Here is a 23,569-nt window from a genome sequence, read left to right on the forward strand (position 1 = left end):
GTCCTTTTTAAAAACATTTATAAAATAAGATAAATACATTAAAAACATTTTCTTGAATAAAAAAGTAAGTAAAACAATATAAAAACAGTTACATAGAAACTAGTAATTAATGAAAATGAGTCAAATTAACTGTTAAAGGTTAGTACTATTAGTGGACCAGCAGCACGCACAATCATGTGTGCTTACGGACTGTATCCCTTGCAGACTGTATTGATATATATTGATATATAATGCATACCTGCCAACTACTCCGGTTTTCCCGTAATTAGTACGGTTTTCATCAACCTATTCCGGGTTACGGTTGCAGTGATAAAAAATACGGTTTTTCATTAATTTAAAAAAAAAAATTTTTTTTAAGTTTTATTCACGAAATCGCGTAACAACAATGACAATCGACACTGCTTCCCGTAACTTCCTATCGAGCCATTCCGAATGCCATGCGCGAGGCTATTTATAGCACCGCTGCCAAGCACGAGGCACCAGTTGCCATTGTTTCCAAACGAGCGAACGATCATGGAATCAGCCGGAGAAAAATCGCAAACGAGTCTTAAACCGAAAAGAAAACTGCAGTCATTCCGTGAAGAATATTCAAATTATCCGTTCCAAAAAGGGTGAAAACTACGCGAATTGCACCTTGTGCAGACAAGATTTTTCGATCGGACACGGAGGAATTAGCGATGTAAAAGACCACGTTGGGACAAAAAAACACAAGTCTAATGCCGTTGCTAGCGATACAATTTGGATTTTAGCCACAAAAAGGTAATGACACCAATGTTATCTATTGGAATTGTTTAGTACTGTTATACTGTTAAAAGTGTTTATACTATTTATGCTTTCAAGTCCAAGTTGAAGAAATCTTGTTAAATGTTGACAGCATAACTACCAAAATACAGAAGTATGTCCTTAATATTTTTGCAGTGCTATTTCTGTTGAAAAGTTAAAATGATTACATTAGAGATGTGATGTGCCACTTTTCAAGTGTCTGATGGCTTAAATTAATTTTTCATATTTTGAATTCTTTTGAAAGGCTTACAAAAAAACTACATTTGAATTGTAATTCCATGCTATTGACAGGACTATTAATTTTAATGAAGTTAGCTTACCATGTTTACAGTATGATAATTGTGATAGAAATGTGAATTTTAGGCACAGAATATTTTTTACAATTGAACAAGGCAGTAGATTATACAAGCTTGGACAGAAAGTTAATAATGACACCAATTTTTTTTTTAATGGAATTGTTTAGTACTGTTTTACCATTTGTTTACTGTAAAAAGTGTTTATACTTTCAATTAACAAATTGAAGTCTTGTGAAAGGTTGACAGGATAACTGGCATTACCTGTCAAAATAATTTCAAACTATTGAAGTTAGCTTACAGAATAAACATGTCAATCAACCCATATGATTTTTGCTGTAATATTTTTGTTTTGAAAAGTCACTGTGACTGATAGAAAAGTGATGGTTTTAGCAACATTTTAACCTGTCTGAATGCTAATAATCATTTTGCGTCGGGGGGCGAAGCCTGAACCCCCCACCAGGACTTTGTGGCCCCTGGACCCTGGCTACTAGGTTTTTCTGATTTCAAAAGTTGGCAGGTATGATAATGTAGGAACCAGAATATTAATAACAGAAAGAAACAACCCTTTTGTGTAAATGGGGGAGGTTTTTTGGGTTGGTGCACTAATTGTAAGTGTATTTTGTGTTTTTTATGTTGATTTAATAAAAAAAATAAAAAATAAACGATACCGATAAAAAAAACAAAAACCTATACCGATAATTTCCGATATTACATTTTAAAGCATTTATTATCGGACATCCCTAATACATACACTGTATTAATTGTAAGTGTATCTTGTGTTTTTTATGTTGATTTAATAAAAATAAAAAAAATAAATAAATATTTTAAAAAAAACTGATACCGATAATAAAAAAAACAGGATTCCGATATTACATTTTAAAGCATTCATTATCGGACACCCCTAATACATACACTGTCAAAGATACTTTTTATATTTTCTGAAAAATATAAATATTTTCAAAAATATTTATATTTTCTGAAAGATATAAATATTTTCAAAAATATTTATATTTTTATTTTCCTATCTTGTGTTTTAAACTCTGCTGTGTTTTTCATAGAAAATAATTGGTGTTGCTTTCCATACAGATACACAAACTGTATATTTCCATACAGATACACAAACTGTATATTTGAGTCATTTCTAATGAATATGGAAGTATCAATGTCAAAAACACAAATAAAAGATTTGATTTGGCAAAGATGTTGTTAGTTCAGAAGAAATGCGACCAAATGACTTTTGAACTTTGAACCCTAACTGCAAACACATGCCCCAGTTTTTGAACGTGAACTACACTGATGATTGATCCCTTGTTGTGTGTTGTTTTGCGCTCTTAATGTGACGGGCGAGTAACTTCCTGTGAGCACAAATGTCGCCAACGTGTTGTTTATGTGGAGAGAAAAGAACTGAGGCGTGTTTTCCATTCCAACTGTCAGCGAGTTGAGGATTAAAAACACAATCAATACTCTGATAAAGCTCAGAGATTACGACACTTATCATGTTTTTCTTTACGATGTTATCTTTGTGTAGTCTAACGCTGGAGGCGGACTTTGACACACTTTTAAGTTGTTCTATCACTGTTTATTCCAAGTGTTTAATGCGTATCATACCTCAGCTGCTTAGGATGAAATGGATATTAGAGTTGTTCCATTCTCCCAGTTTGAGGTCTTCAAAATGGCTAACGTGCTAACATGCTAGCGCGTCTATGAGATTTTTAATGTAAATTAGCATTGAGCTAGCGGGTGGGTTTAAATGGGATTCGTTTGCTTACCATATTACTAATAAATTATTTAGTATTTTTATGTCCGTTATAATCGACATGCTCTATGAACTTGCCCTGTTAGCATGCTAATATTAACACGCTAACATTTTTTTGCTAGCATTGTGCAGTGTGTTTTAATCTAATGATGGATTTCGTTACTTGGTGCCATCGTAGAAATGTGCTAGCTTTTCTCCTGTTAGCATGCTAATGTTTACATGCTAACATTTCATGCTAGCCTTTTTAGCTAATTATGTTGGTTTTAATCTAATGATGGATTTCGTTACTTGGTGCCATCGTAGAAATGTGCTAGCTTTTCTCCTGTTAGCATGCTAATGTTTACATGCTAACATTTCATGCTAGCCTTTTTAGCTAATTATGTTGGTTTTAACCTAATAATGGATTTTGTTACTTGGTGCCATCTTAGAAATGTGCTAGCTTTTTTCCTGTTAGCCTGCTAATATTGGCATGCTAAAATGTCATGCTAGTCTTTTACCTAATTACGTTGGTTTTAACCTAATAATGGCTTGTGTTACTTGGTGCCATCTTAGAAATGTGCTAGCTGTTTTCCTGTTAGCATGCTAATGTTGGCATGCTAACATTTCATGCTAGCCTTTTAACCTAATAATGGCTTGTGTTACTTGGAGCCATCTTAGAAACATGCTAGCTGTTCTCCTGTTAGCATGCTAATGTTGGCATGCTAACATTTTGTGCTAGCTGTTCTCCTGTTAGCATGCTAATGTTGGCATGCTAACATTTCATGCTAACCTTTTCCCTAATTACGTTGGTTTTAACCTAATAATGGCTTGTGTTACTTGGAGCCGTCTTAGAAACGTGCTAGCTGTTCTCCTGTTAGCATGCTAATGTTGGCATGCTAACATTTTGTGCTAGCTGTTCTCCTGTTGGCATGCTAACATTTCATGCTAACCTTTTACCTAATTATGTTGGTTTTAACCTAATAATGGATTTTGTTACTTGGTGCCATCTTAGAAATGTGCTAATTGTTTTCCTGTTAACATGCTAATGTTGGCATGCTAACATTTTATGCTAGCCTTTTACCTAATTATGTTGGTTTGAACCAAATTATGGATTTTGTTGCTTGGTGCCATCTTAGAAATGTGCTAGCTGTTCTCCTGTTAGCATGCTAATGTTGGCATGCTAACATTTCATGCTAGCCTTTTACCTAATTATGTACATTTTAACCAAATAATGGATTTTGTTACTCGGTGCCATCTTAGAAAAGTGCTAGCTGTTCCCCTATTATCAGGCTAACATTTTATGTTAGCATTTTACTTAATTATGTACATTTTAAACCCAATAAATGGATTTTATTATATGGTGCCATCTTAGAAGAATGCTAACTGTTCTCCTGTTAGCATGCGAATGTTGGCATGCTAACATTTTATGCTAGCCTTTTACCTAATTATGTTGGTTTTAACCTAATAATGGATTTCGTTACTTAGTGTCATCTTAGAAATGTGCTAGCTGTTCCCCTGTTAGCATGCTAACATTTTATGTTAGCATTTTATGTATGTATGTACATTTTAAACCCAATAAGTGGATTATATCACGTGGCGCCATCTTAGAAGCATGCTAGCTGTTCTATTAGCAAAAGCCTACCGGATTATTCTTGTCCACTTGGACGCGGTAGCGTGTGATGAAGGCGGGTCTTCCTGTGGTGTCCACCAATAGCAGCAGAGCGTTGAAACCCCAAAAAACCACAGTGGGCACAAGCATGGTCCCTGTGGCGAAAGAGCAAAAAACATTCCAACACTTGAAAATAAATGTACACAAATGTCAGCACCAGATGTGTGTTTTATATTTAATACAGAGCGCTAAATGAACAGACTTAAATGCAATTACTCCAGAGAGTAAATTCTGCCTAGCAACAAGTTTCGGAGAAACATTTTATGGCGGATACATTTGATTGGTTTTCCCCGAGTTCCTGGAATTCTGTAAGATTAATTGTGTAATTCTCGCTGTTAGCATGCTAATGTTTTATGGTAGCATTTTATCTATTTCAGTAAAACTTTTTTTTTTTTTATTATTATTTTATTTTATTTTTAATTTTTTAATTTATATTTATTTCAGTATATTTTAACCTGATAATCATGTGTTTTGTTAATTGGCGCCGTCTTAGAAGTATGCTAGCTTTTTAACTGTTGGCATGCTAGGGCTAACATGCTAACATTAGTGTGCTAACATTTTATATTAGCATCTAAGCTAATTGTATAGCATGGATTTTGTGTCTCGACGCCATTCTAGAAGTATGCTAGCTATTCACCTGTTAGCGTGCTAACATTTTATGCTAGCATTTAAGCTAATTATGTATCTTTTAGCCTAATAATCACGGACTTTGTTACTTGGCGCCATCTTAGAAGTATGCTAGCTGTTCCCCTGTTAGCATGCTAATGTTAACGTTCTAATGTTTTATGCTAGCATTTTAGCTAATTTTGTATTTTTTTTAACCTAACAAGCATGGATTCTGTTACTTGGCGCCATCCCAGAAGTATGCTAGCTATTCATCTGTTAGCGTGCTAACATTTTATGCTAGAATTTAAGCTAAAAATGTATCTTTTAGCCTACTAATATGGATTTTGTTACTACACGCCATCTTAGAAGTATGCTAGCGGTTCCCCTGCTAACGTTAGCATAAAATGTTAGCATGCTAGCTATCCATCCATCCATTTGTCTACCGCTTGTCCCGTGCTAGCATTTTAGCGAATTTTGTACGTTTTGACCGAATAGTCACGGACTTTGTTACTTGGCGCCATGTTGGAAGTTTGCTAGCTGTTCCCCTGTTAGCATGCTAATGTTAACATTCAAATGTTTTATGCTAGCATTTCAGCTAATTTTGTACTTTTTAACCTAATAAGCATGGATTCTGTTACTTGGCGCCATCTTGGAAGTACGCTAGCGCCTCACTTTTTGACATGTTAATTAGCACGCAAACATTCAAGCTAATTATTCATATTTCAACGTAATCATCATTGATTTCGTTACTCGTCGCCATCTTAGAAACACAGGTATGCTTGGTGTACCCTTGTTAGTATGCTAATGCTTTACGCTGCTATTTTAGCTAATTTTGTAAGTTTAAACCTAGATATTTCTTGTTGCCATCTTAGAAGTATGCCAGCCCCTGCTAACGTTAGCGTAAAATGTTAGCATGCTAGCATTTTCGCTAATTTTGTATGTTTTGACCGAATAATCACGGACTTTGTTACTTGGCGCCATGTTGGAAATTTGCTAGCTGTTCCCCTTTTAGCATGCTAATGTTAACATTCAAATGTTGTATGCTAGCATTTCAGCTAATTTTGTACTTTTTAACCTAATAAGCATGGATTCTGTTACTTGGCGCCATCTTGGAAGTATGCTAGCTCCTCACTTTTTGACATGCTAATTAGCACGCAAACATTCAAGCTAATTATTCATATTTCAACGTAATCATCATTGATTTCGTTACTCGTCCCCATCTTAGAAACACAGGTATGCTTGGTGTACCCTTGTTAGCATGCTAATGTTTTACGCTGCTATTTTAGCTAATTTTGTAAGTTTAAACCTAGATATTTCTTGTTGCTGTATTAGAAGTATGCCAGTGGTTCTCCTGCTAACGTTAGCGTAAAATGTTAGCATGCTAGCATTTTCGCTAATTTTGTATGTTTTGACCGAATAATCACGGACTTTATTTGGCGCCATGTTGAAAGTATGCTAGCTGTTCCCCTTGTTAGCATGCTTACTTTTTATACTAGCATTTCAGCTAATGTTATATATTTAGAGCTAAAAATGATAGGTTTTGTTACTTAGTAACCTCTTGGAAGCATGCTAACTTTTCTAATTATACCAACATCTAGAATTTGAAGCTCTTTAACTTTTAAACCATTGCAACTTTCAAACTATTTTTACATCCATTCTACATTCCATCGACGTGTCAGTTCAGCTTCTGCAATTTCTGCGGAAATTGCTTCATGTAGTTATGTCCTTCCATCAAAACATGACAACAAGGTTTGGCACGGAGACGCATTCCTCCATGGATTGCTCACATTTGGCTGCGATAATTTGCCCCACACTTACCGGTTTGTTTACTCTTACTTGAGAGGATGAAAAAAAAACATCTTACCCATGTAGAATAAAGCTTCATTGTGACCCTCAAAGATGACAAAAAGTTTGCTCCACAAGTTCTGCCAGAAGTCTCCTGACGCTCCCCAGAACCTCTGAAGATGCCTGAGGAGGACAAGCTAGCTTGTTCAACCAGCACAAAAAGATGCAAACGTGCTAAATAAAACAAAAACACAACAACTATTTTCTTCAAAAAGGTCAACATCGTGCCCCTGCCAAAGAAAAAAACTGTGACCTGTCTGAATGACTATCGCCCTGTTGCACTCACCCCAATGGTGATGAAGTGCTTCAAGAGGATAGTCATCAAGAAGACCATCCCAGACACACTGGACCCTCTACAGTTTGCCTACCGGCAGAACCGGTCCACTGAGGATGCAGTCAACACCGTCATCCACACCACCCTCACCCACCTAGAGGGCAAGGACACCTATGCCAGGCTATTATTCATCGACTACAGCTCTGCTTCTAACACGGTCATCCCACAAAATCTCACTACTAAACTCCTCACTGTTGGTCTCTCTTTGACTGGGTCCTGAACATACTTGCCAACCTTGAGACCTCCGATTTCGGGAGGTGGGGGCGGGGCGTGGTCGGGGGTGGGGCAGGGGGCGTGGTTAAGATATATATATATATATATAAGAAATACTTGACTTTCAGTGAATTCTAGCTATATATATATATATATATATAATAAATACTTGAATTTCAGTGTTCATTTACAAACTACAACTCACAAACACTTTAGAGTTAGGCTCCGCCATCAGAATGTGTACTTAAACTTATAAAGATCACATGGATATTATTCAGTGAGTTGATTCACCAAAACTAACCTGTTATACAGGAGGAAAAAGCACACAGGACGTTTCAATTGTTCACAGACTGGTCGCGCTCATCAGAATGACAAGACACTTCCGGTCTGCAGGTGATAGCATTCAATTGGGAAGAAACGCCCTACTGCCCCCTACTGACCAATGTGAATAATGATAAATGTGTAATAACAGCTCCAAAAACGAATTCAAACCACAAAATAAAATAAATAAATCAACACAAAAATGTGACACATTATGGGTGGGTCACATATGTATGTACAGTAGATGGCAGTATTGTCCTGTTTAAAAGTGTCACAACATTGCTGTTTACGGCAGACGAACTGCTTTACTGTAGACACTGTTGTTGTGTGTTGTCAACACGTCACTCAGGTCCGCCTGAATTTCGGGAGTTTTTCGGGAGAAAATTTGTCCCGGGAGGTTTTCGGGAGAGGCGCTGAATTTCGGGAGACTCCCGGAAAATCCGGGAGGGTTGGCAAGTATGGTCCTGAACTTTCTCACAAACCGGCCCCAGTCAGTCAGAGTCGGCAACCAGACATCAGGCACAAAGATTCTAAGCACAGGGACCCCCCAAGGCTGCGTACACCCTCTTCATACACGACTGTGTGGCCTCCCAGAACAACACCAGTATCATCAAGTTTGCAGACGATACCACGGTCATCGAACTGATCACCGGGGGAGCTGAGGCAGCGTACAGAAGGGCGGTAGTGGAACTGGTGGCCTGATGTCAGGATAATAATCTCTCCTTGAACACAGACAAGACCAAGGAGATGATTATTGACCCACGGAGAAGGAGTGAACAGTACACACCTCTGTACATAGGGGGGTGACAGGGTGAAAACCTTTAAATTCCTCGGGACCATACTTGCCAACCCTCCCGAATTTTCCGGGAGACTCCTGAATTTCAGTGCCTCTCCTGGGACAACCATTCTCCCGAAAATCTCCCGATTTCCAGCCGGACAACTATATTGGGGGCGTGCCTTAAAGGCACTGCCTTTAGCGTCCTCTCTCCCCTGGAAAGGAGACTATTATGTATGTCTCCGTTATCCATAGGTTTATCTATAACCCATAACACAGTGGCCGAATGGATATAGTCACTCATGAACGGTCAGATTGATTGATTGATTGATTGATTGATTGAAACTTTTATTAGTAGATTGCACAGTTCAGTACATATTCCGTACAATTGACCACTAAATGGTAACACCCGAGAGAAGCACAAGGTGGCGGCAACGCAGTATTATGGGCCACCTTGCAAGCAACATTCCGTTCTCATTTGCGGATGTGTTCAACAAATCCGTGAAGGATATGTTCCCGGATTCAGAGATTGATTGATTGAGACTTTTATTAGTAGGTTGCACAGTGAAGTACATATTCCGTACAATTGACCACTAAATGGTAACACCCCAATAAGTTTTTCAACTTGTTTAAGTCGGGGTCCACTTAAATTGATTCATGATACAGATATATACTATCATCATAATGCAGTCATCACACAAGATAATCATCAGGGTGTATACATTGAATTATTTACATTATTTACAATTCAGGGTGTGGAGGGGGGGGTTAGGTTTGGTTGTTATCATCAGTCATCAACAATTGAGAACAGAGAAATGGACATTGAAACTGTAGGTCTGACTTGGTAGGATATGTACAACAAGTAGTGGACATAGAGAGAGAGATCAGAAGGCATAAGAAAAATATCTGCATTTGATTATTAACTGTCTGATTGTGGCAGTCCGCTCCCTGTATGCTCAGTGCCAGAGCTTGGTCCGCATTGCCGGTAGTAAGTCGGACACGTTTCCAGTGAGGGTTGGACTCCGCCAAGGCTGCCCTTTGTCACCGATTCTGTTCATAACTTTTATGGACAGAATTTCTAGGCGCAGTCAAGGCGTTGAGGGGATCTGGTTTGGTGGCTGCAGGATTAGGTCTCTGCTTTTTGCAGATGATGTGGTCCTGATGGCTTCATCTGGCCAGGATCTTCAGCTCTCGCTGGATCGGTTCGCAGCCGAGTGTGAAGCGACTGGGATGAGAATCAGCACCTCCAAGTCCGAGTCCATGGTTCTCGCCCGGAAAAGGGTGGAGTGCCATCTCCGGGTTGGGGAGGAGATCTTGCCCCACGTGGAGGAGTTCAAGTACCTCGGAGTCTTGTTCACGAGTGAGGGAAGAGTGGATCGTGAGATCGACAGGCGGATCGGTGCGGCGTCTTCAGTAATGCGGACGCTGTATCGATCCGTTGTGGTGAAGAAGGAGCTGAGCCGGAAGGCAAAGCTCTCAATTTACCGATCGATCTACGTTCCCATCCTCACCTATGGTCATGAGCTTTGGGTTATGACCGAAAGGACAAGATCACGGGTACAAGCGGCTGAAATGAGTTTCCTCCGCCGGGTAGCGGGGCTCTCCCTTAGAGATAGGGTGAGAAGCTCTGCCATCCGGGAGGAGCTCAAAGTAAAGCCGCTGCTCCTCCACATCGAGAGGAGCCAGATGAGGTGGTTCGGGCATCTGGTCAGGATGCCACCCGAACGCCTCCCTAGGGAGGTGTTTAGGGCACGTCCGACCGGTAGGAGGCCGCGGGGAAGACCCAGGACACGTTGGGAAGACTATGTCTCCCGGCTGGCCTGGGAACGCCTCGGGGTCCCACAGGAAGAGCTGGACGAAGTGGCTGGGGAGAGGGAAGTCTGGGCTTCCCTGCTTAGGCTGCTGCCCCCGCGACCCGACCTCGGATAAGCGGAAGAAGATGGATGGATGATTATTAACAACAATCCGGGGAGGGTGTTAGTTTAGGGTTGAAGTTGCCTGGAGGTGTACTTTTATTGCGGTTTTGAAGGAGGATAGAGATGCCCTTTCTTTTATACCTGTTGGGAGCGCATTCCACATTGATGTGGCATAGAAAGAGAATGAGTTAAGACCTTTGTTAGATCGGAATCTGGGTTTAACGTGGTTAGTGGAGCTCCCCCTGGTGTTGTGGTTATGGCGGTCATTTACTTTAAGGAAGTAGTTTTACATGTACTTCGGTGTAGTGGATTTTATAGACTAGGCTCAGTGCAAGTTGTTTTACTGGAAACTGCACCGCTAAGGACCGGAAGGCACTCCAGCGAGTGATTAAAACTGCTCAGTACATATCAGGAGCAGCCTTCCCCTCACTACAGGACATGTACTCTACCAGGGCCACCAGGAGAGCACACAACATCATAAAGGACAGTACACCCCCCCAGCACAGTCTCTTCAGCCTCCTACCATCAGGCAGACGATACAGGAGCCTGAAAACCAGGACTACGAGACTGACGAACAGTTTCTACCCACAGGCCACCAGGCTTGTGAATGCTAGCTCCCCCCACCCCTGTTTTACTTTTATCTTTTTGAACAAAAGACAGCTACCATGACCACCCCCGACTGTAGACACTTTTCACCTTTGATCACTAAAGACACTTTAACTGCAGCTGTGACCCAAGGTCACCTCCATATTTATACTGTTGACTGTCAATCAGAATGTGCAATAATGTTATGTTACTTACTGTGCCTTGTATATACATTTTTATTGTTATTTTTTATTTTAGCTAAGTACCGTGTGACTTGTTGAAGGGTGGACTAGCAAAGTAAGATTTTCATTGTACGGCAAACTGTCTAACTGTGCATATGACAAGAAACAATCTTGAATCCAATGCTAATAGAAGCCTGTCTATGGGAAATCCAATGTACATTAGCATCAAGCTAGCGCAGTTTTAGAAAACTGGAGCCGTACTTTACGTTTGAGCGTTTTTTTTCCCCAAGCATTCCCACTTTGTTGGTGTTGAAAATTGCAACATTACTTAGAGGAGGGGTTCTAAACCTTTTTGACAACTTTTCCACTACTTAGGGGCCCACTCGAATATTATATTATATTCAATAATTATATCTAACCTACTTGCGGTTTAACAGGATAAACGTGTAAACAAATTAAATGAAGCATGTGTTAATCACAAAGATTGTTATTTAGGCTTAGGTCAGGCTGATTACAAAAATAAATACTAGTCAAATCAAAATCAAATACTAACCAACCAAACCTACCCCCCCCCCCCCCCCCCCCACACCCCTGAATTGTAAGTAATGTAAATAATTCAATGTATACACCCTGATGATTATCTTGTGTGATGACTGTATTATGATGATAGTATACAGTATATGATAGTATATATCTGTATCATGAATCAATTTAAGTGGACCCCGACTTAAACAAGTTGAAAAACTTATTCGGGTGTTACCATTTAGTGGTCAATTGTATGGAATATGTACTGTACTGTACATCCATCCATCCATCCATCTTCTTCCGCTTATCCGAGGTCGGGTCGCGGGGGCCAATACTTTTGTCTACTTTTAGTCTGAAGTGTCCCAAGACTTTTGTCTAGTGTACCTACCTTGTCTGCATTGTGTGGGCACGTTGGTGCTTCCTGCTTTTAAGCAGCCATCTTAAAAAAACAGCAGCGCAGCAGCATCAGCGCAGCGGGTCTTTGAAGGGTCATAAAATCAAAACCGGAGCAGTTAGAAAAAAAAGCGCTTCTGTCATTGTAATCACAAGGGTTCAATCTCTCTCCTGTGTTAGTTTGAAGGCGAAACGACAAACGCGCTCAGAGGAGATCGTTTTTGAAGGAAGGTGACCGGTTTTTACAAAAAATTTGTTTTGAAGGGGGAATAGCAAACTTCCTGTTGATTTTTGCTGGGGGTTGTCAATTTATGAAATGTAGGTCTAAGTGAGACCTACATAGAGGTTTTTGTTTCATGTCTCTCCGACCTTCCCAGTGGGAGTTGCTGGCAGTTTTGTCATTTTTTTCTACCGAGGAGCAGGTTTTTTTGCGTTTTATTAAAAAATTGCAGTAGAGCGCAATTTTGAGATTTGGGGTTAGGTTTTTTTTTTAGATCGCAATGTTTGCCAGTCCTGATGTGTGCGTTCAGTTTGGTGAGTTTTGAAGCATGTTAAGGGGGTCAAAATACAGCTCAAAGAGGCAAAAGTTACTGTTTTTAGTACTTTTTTGTCTTGAAGGGGGAATTGCCAACTTCCTGTTGATTTTTGCCCGAGAACATACTATTATGAAATCTAGGTCTAAGTCACACCTACATAAAGGTTTTGTTTCATGTCTCTCCGACCTTTCTAGTGGGAGTTACAGGCAGTCTAGTTGGTTTTTTTCGTAGGGGGCGCTAGAGCGCAATTTTGAGTTTTGAGGTTTGGTTCTTTGATATAAAGTTTTGCCGTATATTACTGATGTGTGTGTAAAATTTGGTGAGTTTTGAAGTATGTTAAGGGGGTCAAATTACAATCTACTAATAAAAGTCTCAATCAATCAATCAGTCAACTATACTGCAAAAGAAGGGACTAAATTAATATTAAATGATACAAAAAATGTTAAAATAAACTCTTGATAAAATCTCAGTGCAAATTAAAACACAGCGTTGCCACTTTAGTCATATTTTTTGCCCTTAAGAAACTTCTCTTTGACTTTAGCTCCAGACTTCTCCAGTTTGTTTGATATTGTCATTACTGCCCCAAGTGGTGGAAAAGGGTATTACAACAGAGTACCCCTGCGGCCCTCTAGAAGGCGCCGATGTTTGTAGACCTCACACGCCGCGGACAGAAGCGTTAAAGACGGCGTAATGACTTCCTACCACGTCAGCGAGTTACCGAACGCCGCCAACAACAAGATCCCTGAGCCGATGACGAAGGCGGCCTTCTTCACGGAGTCCCACAGCCCCCCGGAGGTGTCCTGCGTGGAGGACAAGGCAACATGAGCGTCTCTGATCGCATGTCGACGGCTCAGCTTTCAGGAAACGTCAACACCACGCGGGTAAGGCGAGCAAAAGCAGCATCTCTGTTTACCCACTCGTTTTACGCACGTGAATTTGGACACTCTAAAAACAGGAAGAGGACTTTGTTGGCGCTGAGTCAAGCACGCCGAGAACAAAAGCTGCTGCTCACATTATGTAATGTTATTCTCTCAATTTTATGGTTTTCTTCCTGTTATTTAGATTTTATTTGTACATATTTTATAAGATACTACAACTTTATAAATATTTTGTTATTTTACAAATGTTTACAATTTTTTTTTAATTATAACTTTTATAGTTGTAAAACATTTTATTTTTTATTTTTAACTAGAGATTTAAATTTTAGACTACAATTTCAAACTAGGACTTAAACAAAAGCTGCTGCTCACAATGTTATGTATTGTTATCCTCTCAATCTTATAGTTTTCCTCATGTTATTTCGATTTTATTTGTACACATTTTATAAGATACAACTTTATAAATATTTTGTTATTTTACAAATGTTTACAATTTTTTAAAATTATAACATTTTCATATTTGTAAAAAATATATATATTTTTTTTTTAACTAGAGATTTAAAATTTGAACTACAATTTCAAACTAGGGTTTTAAACTAGGACTTTAAAACCCACAATTTTAACTAGGGTTTGGAAAGTTAATTTTAAACTAGCATTGTGATTTTAAACAAACATTTCAAACGGGGGTTTTGAATGATCATTTTTTAAACTAGGATTTTAAGATAGAGTTTTAGACTCAGATTTTAAACATGCATTTTGAACTACGATTTTAAACTAGAAATTTGAACTAGGATTTAAAATTATAATTTTAAAATATGGTTTTAAACTGAAGTTGTGATTTTAAACAAAAAAATTAAACAAGTGTTTTGAATAATAATTTTAAACTAGGATTATTAACTAGAATTTGAAACTAGGATTTAAAAGTGTAATTTTAAAATATGGTTTTAAACTAAAGTTCTGATTTTGAACAACAATTTTAAACTAGGATTTCAAGCTAGAATTTTAAACAAGTCTTTAAACTATGATTGTGAACTAGGATTTAAAAGTATAATTTTAAAATATTGTTTTAAACTAAAGTTCTGATTTTAAACAAAAAAAACTAAACGAGGCTTTTGAATTATAATTTTAGACTATGATTTTTAAACTAGGATTTTAAAACAGAAGTTTAAACTAGAATTTGAAGCTAGAAGTTTAAACTAGAATTTTGAACTACAATTTGAAACTAGGATTTAAAAGTATACTTTTAAAATATGGTTTAAAACTATAATTGTGATTTTTAACCAACAATTTTTAAACTAGGGTTTTGAATTATAATTTTAAACTAGGATTTTAAGATAGAATTTTAGACTCAGATTTTAAAGATGCATTTTGAACTAAGATTTTAAACTAGAAATTTGAACTAGGATTTAAAATTATAATTTTAAAATATGGTTTTAAACTGAAGTTGTGATTTTAAACAAAAAAATTAAACAAGTGTTTTGAATAATAATTTTAAACTACAATTTTAGACTAGGATTATTAACTAGAATTTGAAACTAGGATTTAAAAGTGTAATTTTAAAATATGGTTTGAAACTAAAGTTCTGATTTTGAACAACAATTTTAAACTAGGATTTCAAGCTAGAATTTTAAACAAGTCTATGATTTGATTGTGAACTAGGATTTAAAAGTATAATTTTAAAATATTGTTTTAAAGTTCTGATTTTAAACAAAAAAAATTAAACGAGGCTTTTGAATTATAATTTTAGACTATGATTTTTAAACTAGGATTTTAAAACAGAAGTTTAAACTCATTTGAAGCTAGAAGTTTAAACTAGAATTTTGAACTACAATTTGAAACTAGGATTTAAAAGTATACTTTTAAAATATGGTTCAAAACTATAATTGTGATTTTAACCAACAATTTTTAAACTAGGGTTTTGAATTATAATTTTAAGATAGAATTGTACACTCAGATTTTAAACTACAATTTTGAACTAGGATTTAAAAGTGTACTTTTAAAATAGGATTTTAAACTAAAGTTGTGCTTTTAAACAAAAATTTTGAACAAGGGTTTTGAATTAAAAATTTAAACTACGATTTTAAAATATAATTTTAAACCATAAATTTAAACTACAATTTAAAACTAGGATTTTGAACTAGGATTTGAAAGTATAATTTTAAAATATGGTTTTAAACTAAAGTTCTGATTTTAAAAACAAAAAAATTCAACTAGGGTTTTGAATTATAATTTTAAACTAGGATTTCAAACTAAGATTTTAAACTCGGATTACAATTTGAAACTAGGGTTTGAAAGTATAATTTTAAACTATGGTTTTAAACTAGAATTGTGATTTTAAACTATAAATTTAAACTAGTATACCAAACTATTTTAAATGTATGTTTTATACACATTTTTTAGGTGCCTGTACATGAAAAGTGCTGTATAAATAAAGTGTGATTGAATGCTTGTCAATGGGGCAAAACAACATGAATAATCATCATAGTTGGCAGACAGAAGCTGCTAAAAAAAAACTCATCCAACCAGACGTGCAAGTTCAGGATATGATAAATAACATGATGTAACTGCAATTGTCTTTCTGCTGGTGAGTCACCTTGCTTTTTACTCGAGTGTGCGTGTTTGTGTGTGTGTCAAGGTGTTCTTACCTGTCTGCTTTTCACTTGTGGTATCCTCATGTCTGTCAAACACATTTCAAAAATTAAAAAGTAAACATTTTTCAATTTAGGGTGAATAGAAGTATTATTCATATTCTTTATAATTAATAAATAATGATTTTATTTTATTTTATTTTTTTTAATTCTTGCCATAATCCGTTTTGACATCAATGTTTTCACTCAAATAGTCCCAAACTATAAAGCGTGTATTTTATTTCAGTAAAACCTTTCGGAGGAAAGAATATAGAATAACGCTATAAACACGTATGATCAGACTGTCATGTTGATTATTGATAAGTTGGGTCTCCACAAAAGGAGAAGAACTCACCTCAGTCTTCAGTTCCCAGTCATGTTTGTCACTGCGCCACTTCGCCTTTTAAACCCCAGCGCTTGTTTACGCCCAGCTCCGCTTGTGATTGGCTCACAGCAGGTCAGCTGACCAGCGCCGCACCCGGAAATGGCCGAGGGATTTCCTCGCCATGTTGACAAGGGAAGTCTTCCTAACGCGCTTTTCCAGGGACTTGAAACCGTAATTAACTGGTGGTACGCGGTAATGATTACTTAGAATACTATAAATTGGCAGATGTAATCAAAATACCCATGATGGATCTGCGTAAATGTACGTAAAGTGAAGTACAGGAGGCCACAACATTAGGTACACCTGTGTTCAAAGATAGGATAGGTAGAGAATAGAGATGTCCGATAATGGCTTTTTTTTGCCGATATTGTTCAACTCTTAATTACCGATTCCGATATCTACCGATATATACAGTTGTGGAATTAACACATTATTATGCCTAATTTGTTGTGATGCCCCAACTGGATGCATTAAACAATGTAACAAGGTTTTCCCAAAATAAATCAACTTGGAAAAAAAATGCCAACATGGCACTGCCATATTTATTATTGAAGTCACAAAGTGCTTTTTTTTTTTTTTTTAACATGCCTCAAAACAGCAGCTGGGAATTTGGGACATGCTGCAAGGGCTTCTGGGTATTTGTTCTGTTGTGTTACGGTGCGGTTGTTCTCCCGAAATGTGTTTGTCGTTCTTGTTTGGCGCGGGTTCACAGTGTGGCGCATATTTGTAACAGTGTTAAAGTTGTTTATACGGCCACCCTCAGTGTGACCTGTATGGCTGTTGACCAAGTATGCGTTGCATTCACTAGCGTGTGTGAAAAGACGTAGATGTTATGTGATTGGGCCGGCACACAAGGTTTATTGGCACTCTGTACTTCTCCCTACGTCCGTGTACACAGCGGCGTTTTAAAAAGTCATATATTTTACTTTTTGAAACCGATATCGATAATTTTAAAACCGATAATTTTCGATATTACATTTTAAAGCATTTATCGCCCGATAATATCGGCAGTCCGATGTTATCGGACATCTCTAGTAGAGAATATGCATTTTCTGTGCGGTATTTGTCCAAGCAGACTGTGTTTGTCGAAAACACATTTTTTGACCAATTTATGCAGAAATCCAAGTTATCCCAAAGGGTTCACATACTTTTTCTTGCAACTATATATATATATATATGTATGTATGTATGTGTGTGTGTGTGTGTGTGTGTGTGTGTGTGTATATATATATATATATATATATATATATATATATATATATATCTTTCTCCTGTTCATGACGTTAAAGTGCATCCAGCAGTGGAGGCTCCTCTAAGGGGTCTTGGGGCACTAGGAGGTTAACCCCTTTACTACTGTTACCCCAGGTGGTCCTTGGCAAAGGCCTAGTACCTGACTGCCCACTAGCCAGGGATACAGTGAAGACCTCAACCGCGGAGCAGGTGGAACACGGTAGATTTTTAAGAACTACCACAACGGCTGCGATGGCGGAAGAAGGCTGCAGCAGAAAAGGGTCCCCAGTCGTCTTGGACTCCATGCCACTGGACCCTGACCCGATTTCTGTTAAGGGTCGTGTGGTGACTGTCTGTGCACCAGTCTCCCCCACGTTAAACATATACATCACATGGACAAAGATAAGATCTTCTGGAGGAAAGTTCTGTGGTGAGATGAAACAAAAATTGAACTGTTTGGCCACAATACCCAGCAATATGTTTGGAGGAGAAAAGTTGAGGCCTTTAATCCCAGGAACACCATACCTACCGTCAAGCATGGTGGTGGTAGTATTATGCTCTGGGCCTGTTTTGCTGCCAATGGAACTGGTGCTTTACAGAGAGTAAATGAGACAATGAAAAAGAGGATTACCTCCAAATTCATCCAGGAGATCGCAAAAAGCCGCTGCCTGACCAGGGCTCAGAAAATCTGCAAAGACTCCTCCCACCCCCACCAAGGACTGTTTTCACTGCTGGACTCTAGAAAGAGGTTCCGCAGCCTCCGAAGCAGAAGGTTCTGTAACAGCTTCTTCCCTCAGGCCGTAAGACTCTTGAACGCATCATCAGACTGAGACCAAGGGAAAAAAGAACTCATAGCCATAGCACACAAAGAGGGAAACATCAAACATCAAAGAACACAAAGGACATTAAAGCCATTAAAGGAGCAGAGCTGATGCAACCAGACACTTCTACAAACAGCTATGAATAAAAAGTTAAAAAAAACATACACTGTGACGGCCTCTGCGGTGTTCCACGCCATCGTCTGCTGGGGTGGAGGGAGCATGGCCAGAGACAGGAGCAGACCCAACAAAGCAACCAATCCACTCTCAGCCAGTGTCCAGTCCGCATGGATGAGCGTCTAAGGAGACTTAGGTGTCCGATACCTGCTCATTCAGCAAAGACACTGTGAAGCAATTTAAACTAGATTTTTTATTTTAAATTGACATTTTAATCCAGAATTGGGATTTTAAACTAAATTTTTCAACTATAATTTTGATTTCAAATTAAGGTTTTAAACTACAATCGGGATTTTGAACTATAATTTAAAACTGGGATTTTTAACTAGGATTTTAAACCAGAATTATTTGATTAAAATTGAATTTTAAATTAAAATTGAGTTTTTAAAATAGAATTTTAAACAAGGATTTGAATTGAGATTTTTTTAACTAAAATTCTGATATTAAACTCGAATTTTAAAGTAGAGCTTTAAACGAGAATTGTAATTCTAAACTAGATTTCAAACTAAGTTTTAAAAAAAAAAGTAGAATTTAGATTTTTTTTTTAAACGATTTAAACTAGATTTTTTATTTTAAATTGACATTTTAATCCAGGATTGGGATTTTAAACTAAACTTTTCAACTATAAATTTTGATTTCAAATTAAGGTTTTAAACTACAATCGGGATTTTGAACTATAATTTAAAACTAGGATTTTGAACTGGGATTTTTAGCTAGGATTTTAAACCAGAATTATTTGATTAAAATTGAATTTTAAATTAAAATTGAGTTTTTAAAATAGAATTTTAAACAAGGATTTGAATTAAGATTTTTTTAAACTAAAATTCTGATATTAAACTCGAATTTTAAAGTAGAGCTTTAAACGAGAATTGTAATTCTAAACTAGATTTCAAACTAAGTTTAAAAAAAAAAGTGGAATTTAGATTTTTTTTTTTAACTATTTAAACTAGATTTTTTATTTTAAATTGACATTTTAATCCAGAATTGGGATTTTAAACTAAACTTTTCAACTATAATTTTGATTTCAAATTAAGGTTTTAATCTACAATCGGGATTTTGAACTATAATTTAAAACTAGGATTTTGAACTGGGATTTTGAACTAGGATTTAAAACCAGAATTATTTGATTAAAATTGAATTTTAAATTAAAATTGAGTTTTTAAAATGGAATTTTAAACAAGGATTTCAATTAAGATTTTATTTAACTAACATTCTGATATTAAACTCGAATTTTAAAGTAGAGCTTTAAACGAGAATTGTAATATAAACTAGATTTCAAACTAAGTTTAAAAAAAAAAGTAGAATTTAGATTATTTTTTTTTAACTATTTAAACTAGATTTTTTATTTTAAATTGACATTTTAATCCAGAATTGGGATTTCAAACTAAACTTTTCAACTATAATTTTGATTTCAAGTTAAGGTTTTAAACTACAATCGGGATTTTGAACTATAATTTAAAACTAGGATTTTGAACTGGGATTTTAAACCAGAATTATTTGATTAAAATTGAATTTTAAATTAAAATTGAGTTTTTAAAATTGAATTTTAAACAAGGATTTGAATTAAGATTTTTTTAAACTAAAATTCTGATATTAAACTCGAATTTTAAAGTAGAGCTTTAAACGAGAATTGTAATATAAACTAGATTTCAAACTAAGTTAAAAAAAAAAAGTAGAATTTAGATTTTTTTTTTTAACTATTTAAACTAGATTTTTTATTTTAAATTGACATTTTAATCCAGAATTGGGATTTCAAACTAAACTTTTCAACTATAATTTTGATTTCAAGTTAAGGTTTTAAACTACAATCGGGATTTTGAACTATAATTTAAAACTAGGATTTTGAACTGGGATTTTTAACTAGGATTTTAAACCAGAATTATTTGATTAAAATTGAATTTTAAATTAAAATTGAGTTTTTAAAATAGAATTTTAAACAAGGATTTGAATTAAGATTTTTTAAACTAAAATTCTGATATTAAACTCGAATTTTAAAGTAGAGCTTTAAACGAGAATTGCAATTATAAACTAGATTTCAAACTAAGTTTAAAAAAAAGAGTCGAATTTAGATTTTTTTTTAAACGATTTAAACTAGATTTGTTATTTTAAATTGACATTTTAATCCAGGATTGGGATTTTAAACTAAACTTTTCAACTAAAATTTTGATTTCAAACTAAGGTTTTAAACTAGAATTGTGATGTTTAAACTATACTTTTAAACAACTGAACTATAATTATATTTTGAACTAGGGATTTAAATTGCAATTGTGATTTTAAATTAAGGATTCAAATGATAATTTTGAACTATGATTTTAAACTTGGGGTTTGAACAAGAATTATCATTTTAAACTAGACTTTCAAATTACAGTTTTATACTAGGATTTTAAAAATAAACTAGAATTCTAAACTTGGGTTTTGAAATATAATTTTAAACTACTATTAAAACTTGTTTTTAAGCTTTGATTTTAAACGAGCCACTGCCAATATATTGGCAGCCACTAGGGGGAGTGTTTTCACCGCACCTGGCGATTGTCAATATAGGTGATTTTGATAAATGTCATCACTTTAGTCCTGCTTATTATTATTATCGTCATTATTATTATTATTATTTTGAGAATCTCAGCACAATTTGTGGGACAACAAATGCATTTTTTTATGTAAACATTTTGTGTCAGTACAGACCAACAAGTTGGCAAAGCGTAAATAAATATATTTTTTAATTTTTTTAATTTTAATTTTTTTTTTTTAATACAGAATACAGCATTGTTGTTGTTTACGTGTTGATGCGTGCGCAGGTTACCGTGCAGCTCCGCCGCCTGCGCCCCGCTGAGTGTCGTCGTTAGGCGGCCGGCAGCTGCTGCTTCTTCTCGCTGGGGATTGTGGGAGAATAAGGAAGGAGCGCACCGAGTCAACGAGCCTTCGTACCGGAGACATTTTTCACGTGAGTACGGCCTTTTCGCCTTCTCCTTCCCCGACAACAACACCGCGTCCTTGCCCGCTCTTGACGCCGCTTCGGTCGGTGTTTACGCCGTCGCGTCGCGTCGCGTGTTTGACGTTTTTTTTGTTGTTGTTGTTGTTGTTGTTGACCGACGTGAGAACCGGTCCGGAGGCCGAGCTTGTCGAGGAGGAAGGCCGGGGATGGGCCGTCACGACGCGGCTGACATATTGCGGAAATGCGCGGTTGTTTCGACGGTCGACCGCGGAGCGACGAAGTCTGCTTCGGTGCCCGCGAATGTCGCCTTTGGTGCGGGCGTACGACGCCGAAGCTTGGGGGGCGAATATCGCGGCCGACAATAACCCCCACTTGGCCTGGAAGTCGTGTTTGACGTTTGCACGCCATTAAACTACTGATTGACAGCTGTCAGCGCGTATCCATGACATATCCATGACATGTTCCAAAACAACACCGACCTGGAAATGCATTTTGAAGCTAACGCGTGACTTTATTCGTATTTAAAGATTATGTCATGAATTGATAACTAGTTGGTGACATTCTGGAAGCTTCATTTGAATATTTGCTAATTACTGCGTCTAATGAAGCAATAATAATAATTACCTTGGATTGTGTCCGGTCATCAGCAGACGCCATTAAATATTCACATTATCATGTCCTGAAATATTAATTACAGTCATCATCAGAGATGTCCGATAATGGCTTTTTTGCCGATATTGTCCAACTCTTAATTACCGTTTCCGATATCAACCGATACCGATATATACAGTCGTGGAATTAACACATTATTCCATCCATCCATCCATCTTCTTCCGCTTATCCGAGGTCGGGTCGCGGGGGCAGCAGCCTAAGCAGGGAAGCCCAGACTTCCCTCTCCCCAGCCACTTCGTCCAGCTCCTCCCGGGGGCTCCCGAGGCGTTCCCAGGCCAGCTGGGAGACATAGTCTTCCCAGCGTGTCCTGGGTCTTCCTCGTGGCCTCCTACTGGTCGGACATGCCCTAAACACCTCCTTAGGGAGGCGCTCGGGTGGCATCCTGACCAGATGCCCGAACCACCTCATCTGGCTCCTCTCGATGTGGAGGAGCAGCGGCTTTACTTTGAGCTCCCCCCGGATGACAGAGCTTCTCACCCTATCTCTAAGGGAGAGCCCCGCCACCCGGCGGAGGAAACTCATTTCGGCCGCTTGTACCCGTGATCTTGTCCTTTCGGTCATAACCCAAAGCTCATGACCATAGGTGAGGATGGGAACGTAGATCGACCGGTAAATTGAGAGCTTTGCCTTCCGGCTCAGCTCCTTCTTCACCACAACGGATCGATACAGCGTCCGCATTACTGAAGACGCCGCACCGATCCGCCTGTCGATCTCACGATCCACTCTTCCCTCACTCGTGAACAAGACTCCGAGGTACTTGAACTCCTCCACTTGGGGCAAGATCTCCTCCCCAACCCGGAGATGGCACTCCACCCTTTTCCGGGCGAGACACATTATTATGTCTAATTTTGTTGTGATGCCCCGCTGGATGCATTAAACAATGTAACAAGGTTTTCCAAAATAAATCAACTCAAGTTATGGAAAAAAATTATGCCATATTTATTATTGATGTCACAAAGTGCATTCTTTTTTTTTTTTAACATGCCTCAAAACAGCAGCTTGGAATTTGGGACATGCTCTCCCTGAGAGAGTATGAGGAGGTTGAGGTGGGCGGGGTTGAGATGAGGGTGTAGCGGGGTGTGTATATTGTAGCATTCCGGAAGAGTTAGTGCTGCAAGGGGTTCTGGGTATTTGTT

The 23,569-nt window shown here is 37.3% G+C and overlaps 2 protein-coding genes across 3 annotated transcripts in view; one reads left to right on the plus strand and one right to left on the minus strand.

The window, feature by feature from the left end:
• The window catches only part of faxdc2 (fatty acid hydroxylase domain containing 2), a 26,017-nt gene extending 8,382 nt beyond the window's left edge, over window positions 1–17,635 (minus strand). The window contains exons 1-5 of the mRNA XM_061963016.2: window positions 16,575–17,635; window positions 16,238–16,269; window positions 13,417–13,514; window positions 6,954–7,057; window positions 4,457–4,578 (exon numbers count right to left, since the gene is read on the minus strand). Coding sequence (XP_061819000.1) covers window positions 4,457–4,578; window positions 6,954–7,057; window positions 13,417–13,514; window positions 16,238–16,267 — 354 coding nt within the window. The 5' untranslated portion in view covers window positions 16,268–16,269; window positions 16,575–17,635. The remainder of the gene's footprint in view (window positions 1–4,456; window positions 4,579–6,953; window positions 7,058–13,416; window positions 13,515–16,237; window positions 16,270–16,574) is intronic.
• A 3,967-nt stretch (window positions 17,636–21,602) lies between these two features.
• The window catches only part of macroh2a1 (macroH2A.1 histone), a 37,339-nt gene continuing 35,372 nt past the window's right edge, over window positions 21,603–23,569 (plus strand). For both annotated transcript variants that reach the window (XM_061963007.1, XM_061963009.1), the window contains exon 1: window positions 21,603–21,770. The gene's annotated coding sequence lies outside the window, so the exon portion shown is untranslated. The remainder of the gene's footprint in view (window positions 21,771–23,569) is intronic.

Source organism: Nerophis lumbriciformis, linkage group LG09 (assembly GCF_033978685.3).
Source record: "Nerophis lumbriciformis linkage group LG09, RoL_Nlum_v2.1, whole genome shotgun sequence".
NCBI classification, from domain to species: Eukaryota; Metazoa; Chordata; class Actinopteri; order Syngnathiformes; family Syngnathidae; genus Nerophis; species Nerophis lumbriciformis.